Genomic DNA, 6325 nt, shown 5'->3' with positions numbered 1-6325 from the left:
ATGCTGCTACGTAGCCAATTCTATGTCACTACACATGTGTAACACGAGCGTGTGTAATGCGTGCGTGTGTAATGTGTTCATTCGTGCATGTGTAATGTGTGCGTGTGTATGTATGTGAAACACAAGCATATGTAATGCATGCGTGTGTGCATGTGTAACACGAGCGTGTGTAGTGTATGTGTGTGTAATGCGTGCATGTGTGTATGCGTAGTGACTGTGATTGTCACTGTGTGGTGCCGGGCTTACGAAGCCACAGCGGATAATGTGTTGACATTATGTGTAGCCCGCTTACTGTGCGTAGTACCAGCCCGAGCGGGGCTTGGGTGAGCGCTGGTCAGCGCGGAGGGACTGCGAGCAGTGTGCGGTGCGGGCTCCCGGTGAGGGAGCGAGAGGGAGCATCAGCCAGCCAGGGTTACGTTGGGGCACGATACGCGGGTTGACCTGCTGACACGTGACCGGATGATATTGGAGGGGGGCCACCGGTGGACGGGGGCCGCTGGGCAGTCACGTGGTCTAAAAGAGCTCTTGGGAGCCTTCGAGAAAGAGCTCGAGAGATCTGGAAGGTGGGCGGGGTGAAGGGTGGAGACAGCCCCAGCCCAGGGGGATATAACGGGGGCCCCGTGAAAAGCTCGAGGTTCTTCGTGTGCTGGTGTTACGAAGATCCACGTCTCGGAAAAGAAGCAATTAGCCACGCGGTCCAGGACCCAGCTTGTGGTCCGGGCCATGATAGCGACCCGTGTCTAGTTCGGCCGTAGCATGGTTAGATGGGCATTCGATACCTGAGTGTAGATTGTGTGATGTTATGTGGAAGTTGCTAAATAAATAGTGTTGCTCCCAAGGCAACGTCTACGACTACAACTGGTGTCGGAAGTGGCCAACTTGCTAGACTGTAGCTAGCGGTAGACAAGTCATGTCTACGCGTCACAGAGATCGTGTACGAGCAGAGGTGCTGCCGGCGGAGCAGGGCGCAGTTGGGGCGCAGGGCGCCTCGCCTTCACTGGAGGAGCTCGTCAGGGACGCACACGGCCATCTCGCTGACCTCCTCCAAGTGGCGTCTTTCATCGAGATGCGGTCCCTGCCCTCGACGGCAAAAGAGGGAGCGGAGGAGCTGTCCGGATGGGGCGAATCAGCCGCCATTTCACAAAAGGCGGGAACGCCATCGCCGCTGCCCACGCTCGCGGGCGCCATTTTGCTGCTGGAGAGGAGCGCTGAGCCCGCCAAGCTTGAAGCAGGGACGTCCAAGTCGATCGACGTCTAGTCGCTCCACCGTCGGCTGCCCTTCATTAAAGAATTTGTTGCTGCCAGCGGCGATTGGGTGGCATTTAAGGGCCGATTTCTTACAAATGCTGACGGAGGTGGAAGTGCTGAAGGCGCTGCCCACCGCCCTCGATGGTGATGCTTTGGCGGCATTTCTCACCATCCCGCTGTTTGAGAGGTCCACCCTCATGCAGGTGTTGAACCAGATTGCCACTGTTTTCGAGCCTCCGCTGAACACCCGTCAGAAGTTCGCCGTGAGGCGGAAAGGGGAATGGTGAGTACGCTCTCGCCTACAGAAGTCCGCTCTTGGCACTGGCGAAGGCTGCATTCCCGAAAATGGACCACGATGGCCTTGATGCCAAGGATCTCCGTACTATGCTTCCCGCCGAGGACAGGGAGGTGTCTTCGCTCAATATCGGCAGGTGCATACAGGCGCAGCAGACCCTGCAACGTGACAGGGTGTTGGTGGCGTGCTTCGCATCTTCCACGGAGCCCGGGGCCCACGCGGACGGGGAGCCTGGTTCCGCGTGCTCGCTGCATTAGCGGAGCGGCGATTGTCGGGGTGATGGAGATCGACGACGGGACGACCGGCGACGGGCAAGGTCTGCTTCGTCCCAGTCCAGCAGCAGACGTGTCACCTGCTACAACTGCGGCCTGCTGGGGCACGTCCAGTCAGGCTGCCGGTTCCTCGACGGCGGCCCCCGGGACGTCCGCCCTCCTACGACTCTCTGCTCTCTAAGGCGAGTCGCGGCGCACCTCACACTCGGCCCCGGGATTCACTTCACCTATCGGGGGGGTCCGATTTGCATCGGGGTCGCGCACGGGTTTCGGTGGGAGTCGGTGCGTGTTCGCGACACTGCGGCCGCTCCGACCAGATCAGTGGTCGGAGCTGGCTTATCGCGTGGTCGCGGCGACCGCGGGGTCGTCGGTTGTGCTTGGATTCGTTGAGGGGGTTGAAGTTCGCATGCTTGTTGACACCGGCACGTCTTCAACCATTATTTCCGAACTAATTTACAACATTTTGTCCCCCCGGTGTCAGATTTTGGAGCCGGTGGATGCTCCTTGTTTCGCTGCCAATGGCGGATCGTTGGGGATAATTGGTGGGATTTCTGTTGCGTTGCGCATTGCTGATGTCTCATTGTTAGGGCCGTGTTTTGGTTTCTACGGCCCTGGTTGTCCTGTGCTTGCTGGGGACTGATTTTCTCGGCAAAATGCCCCTGAAGATTTGTATCGACCAGGGCTGTTTGGAATTGCCGTCGGGAAGGCGTATGGCATTTCTCCCGTCTCCGACCCGCATGTGTTTTGCTAACGCCACAGTGCAAGCACTTGCGGTGCGGATTCTGCCCAGCGCGTAAATGTTGGTGCCCCTTCGATTTCGTAAAACGCTCGATGCGCGCACTGTGGGGGACGGTATTGTGTTGTGTTGGGTCCCTCGAATAAGCTTAGTCGGGGGATGTTACTCGTAGCGGCTCAGATGCTGGTCTCCCGGGACCAGGCAACGTTTATTCAAGTCCTCAATGTCGGGTCGGACACTATAGTCATTCAGGAGGGTTCCGTGATCGCTCGCGCGTCTCCGGCGTGTCTGGAGGCGGATGTCGTGGAGAATATCGGGGTCGGCGTTCGGTCTCACAGACCCAAGGATGTGGATGAGGCATGGATGCATAAGTTGTGCTCGGAATGCGGCGATTTATCCGCGGGACAAATGGAGAAGCTGAGAGCGTTCCTGCGGGAGTTTTAAGACATTTTTAGTAAAAGTAAATTTGATGTAGGTCGCACATCCCTGTTGACACGAGAAATGCCGCCCCCATTTGGAAGAATCCTTACCGCCTGAGCCTGGCCGAAAGGAACATGTTCGTGCGGCGGTGGATGAAATGTTGGCCACGGATATCATCTCGCCGTCCACCAGTCCATGGGGTGCTCCGATCGTCCTTGTTAAGAAGCACGATAGCAGTCTGCAATTTTGTGTTGATTTCAGAAAACGTAACAAAGTTTCTGTCGCAGATGCATACCCCTTGCCTCGTATGGACGATTTGTTGGACGCTCTGGTGGGCGCGTGGTTCTTTTCCACCCTTGACATTTTGTCGGGTTTTTGGCAGTTTCCGCTTGACGAGGCCTCAAGGCCCAAGACGGCTTTTCGAACACCGTAAGGGTTGTTCGAGTTTAACCGGCTCCCGATGGGCTCCATTCTGCTCCGGCCACTTTTCAGAGGTTGATGGAATTGGTTTTGGCGGGCCTCCAGTGGGATTCATGCCTCATCTACTTGGATGACTCGATTCGGTTCACGATCGAAAAACTTTCCGAGGCGCGGGAAGCCGCCAGTCTTTACTCTCGGGCCATGCAGCTGGCCAACGAGCGGCTCAATGGTGCCCGTGTTTTCCTCTGCGATTGCCAGGGGACAGGGCCTGGTTGTATTGTCTGCAGGTGCCAGTGGGTACATCTCCCAAATTGCTGCAACCATTGAGAGGGCCGGTTGATGTGGTTCGAGTCGTGCGGCCGCAGTGTGTCCAGAATCGGTTTGGTAAGCGGAGCTGGTTTGTGCACCTCTCTCGTGCTTAACCGTTTATCATGTCGTGTGAGTTTGTTTCATCTCTATATCGAAGGGGCTGAGTGTCGGGTGTGCCCGACAAGCTGGGGCATGCGTCTGCCGACGCGGGTCCTTAGGAGAGTGTTTCTGTGCCGCCTCCAGGCGCCGCGCGACTGATGCCTTGCACGCGGCCGCTCGTGTCGGCCTCGCGTGCTCTGGATGCCAAGGACCCGACGACCCGGCCTACTGCTCTTCGTGAGGAGTGGCGAGTATTTGGCTGATCCTTGCTCGCCATCGAGCTCACGGGCGTTGTTACACGTTGTGGGTGGGAGATGTTGATTGTGGGGATCTCGTGCGATGCAAATGTTGGGTCGTTTTTTTTCCTTTTATCGGTGTGTATATATTGTACAGTTGGGTTGGGTAATTTATTGCGTTCTGTTTGTTGGAGCACACTTGTTATGTTCTGTATAATTGTACGTCGGTTGCTTACTTGGGGGGGAGTTGGCAGCCGGGACGGCTGGAAGCTACGGAGGGGGGGGGGGGGTGATGTAGTGACTGTGATTGTGACTGTGTGGTGCCGGGCTTACGAAGCCATGGCGGATAATGTGTTGACATTATGTGTAGCCTGCTTACGGGGCGTAGTACCAGCCTTAGCGGGGCTTGGGTGAGCGCTGGTCAGCGCGGAGGCACCGCGTGCAGTGTGCGGTGCGGGCTCCCGGTGAGGGAGCGAGAGGGAGCGTCAGCCAACCAGGGTGAAGTTGGGGCACGATACGCTGGGTGACCTGCCGACACGTGACCGGATGATATTGGAGGGGGGCCACCGGTGGATGGGGGCCGCTGGGTGGTCACGTGGCCTAAAAGAGCTCTCGGGAGCCTTCGAGAAAGAGCTCGAGAGATCTAGAAGGTGGGCGGGGCAAGGGGCGGAGCCAGCCACAGCCCAGGGGGATATATCGGGGGCCCCGTGAAGAACTCGAGGTTCTTCGTGTCGCTGGTGAAGAAGATCCACATCGGGGAGAAGAAGCCTCTAACCACGCGGTCCGGGACCCAGCTCGTGGTGATAGCGAACCGTGTCTACCCGAGTGTAGATTGTGTGATGTTATGTGAAAGTTGCTAAATAAATAGTGTTGCTCCCAAGACAACGTCTGCGACTCAGTTGGACTCTCTACATATGTGTAACACGAGCATGTGTAACACGAGCATGTGTAACACGAGCATGTGTAATGCGTGCATTGTAACGCGTGCGTGTGCATGAATAATGAACAAAAAACGTTGAGTGTATTTGCCTGTGGTAAATATCAATCATAGATAGCAAGCTTAGGGGTCTCCAGGTTGGGGAGATTACCCACATGCACCCTCCTGGGCCCTTCGCCCGTGTTTGTGTGTTTGTGTATGTGTTTGTGTGTGTCTGTGTGTGTGTCTGTGTGTGTCTGCGTGTCTGTGTGTGTGTCTGTGTGTGTGTGGGTCTGTGTGTTTGTGTATGTGTTTGTGTGTGTCTATGTGTGTCTGGGTGGTGGTAGCGGGTTGCTGAGGAGATGGAGTCTGCCTCAGTGGCTCGCAATCACATATCGTTCTTTAATTCCATCAAAAACTAACCTGCAGCGCCACACCTATTGCCATCATTAGGGGAAAGAACGGTGATCCAATATCTGAACCTCAGGAACAGGTTTGCAGATTTGCTGAGCATTTCTGTGAGGTCTTGGGGGAGGGGAAATCCCTCACTCAGGAAAACATCATGGGACAAAGTGGGGATGACCCTGCTGAGGCTGCGGTGCCTCAAATATTGGAGGAAGAGGTCACCACCTGTGAGTGGCTGGCTGAGGTGCCATCTGTTGAGGAAGTACTGAAGGCGATCCAGAGTCTGAGACCAGGAAAGGCAACGGGCAGAGATGATCTCCCGAGCGAAATGTTGAGGGAGGGTGGCGTTTGTGCACAGACTGCCCTAAATGACATCATAACAACAGTCTGGACCGTTGGACGGGTTCCGCAGGATTGGAAGGATGCCCTGGTGGTCCCCCTCTTTAAGAAGGGGGACCACACAGACTATAACAACTACAGGAGCATCTCACTCCTCAGTGTGCCGGGCTGTCCTGCACAGATGCCATTTTCTGTCCGTCTGCTCCAGCAGAGGTGTAGGGAATTCCAAGATCTACATCTCTGCTTTATTGACCTGGTTAAGGCCTATGATACCATCAGTAGGCCTGGGCTCTGGGTTGTTCTTCGTGCCTTCGGAGTCCCTGACCCTTCATGATGGTGAGCGGGCCCGGGTAAAACTATGTGACCGGGAGTCAGAGCCATTGCCTTACACCTTGAGGTGCGACAGGGATGTCCTCTAGCTCCCACATTATTTAACATCTATTTTGACCACGTGAAGCCTTCAATAGCTGTCCCCAGAGGAATTTCCATCTGGTACAGATACAGTGGGAGGCTGATCGATGCCCGGGTGTCAAGATCGGCCTCTGTGGATGAGGCTTGTGAAGGACGCTACTGGGCAGTTGGAGGCAGTCGCCCTCCAACAACAACGGAGGGCGGAGGAGCGACGCTCAA

At 56.0% G+C, this 6325-nt stretch overlaps 1 protein-coding gene across 1 annotated transcript in view; it reads left to right on the top strand.

Moving 5' to 3' along the window:
• The first annotated feature begins 3592 nt into the window (after positions 1 to 3592).
• LOC133355040 (long-chain-fatty-acid--CoA ligase ACSBG2-like) overlaps positions 3593 to 6325 on the top strand; it is a 14699-nt gene continuing 11966 nt past the window's right edge. The window contains exons 1-2 of the mRNA XM_061572298.1: positions 3593 to 3620; positions 3919 to 4036. Of these exons, the coding sequence (XP_061428282.1) occupies positions 3593 to 3620; positions 3919 to 4036 (146 nt within the window). The remainder of the gene's footprint in view (positions 3621 to 3918; positions 4037 to 6325) is intronic.

The sequence above is a fragment of the Lethenteron reissneri genome, chromosome 50 (assembly GCF_015708825.2).
Source record: "Lethenteron reissneri isolate LAM-NWPU_2019-01 chromosome 50, ASM1570882v1, whole genome shotgun sequence".
Taxonomy (NCBI): domain Eukaryota; kingdom Metazoa; phylum Chordata; class Hyperoartia; order Petromyzontiformes; family Petromyzontidae; genus Lethenteron; species Lethenteron reissneri.
This window is presented reverse-complemented; position numbering and strand designations above follow the sequence as displayed.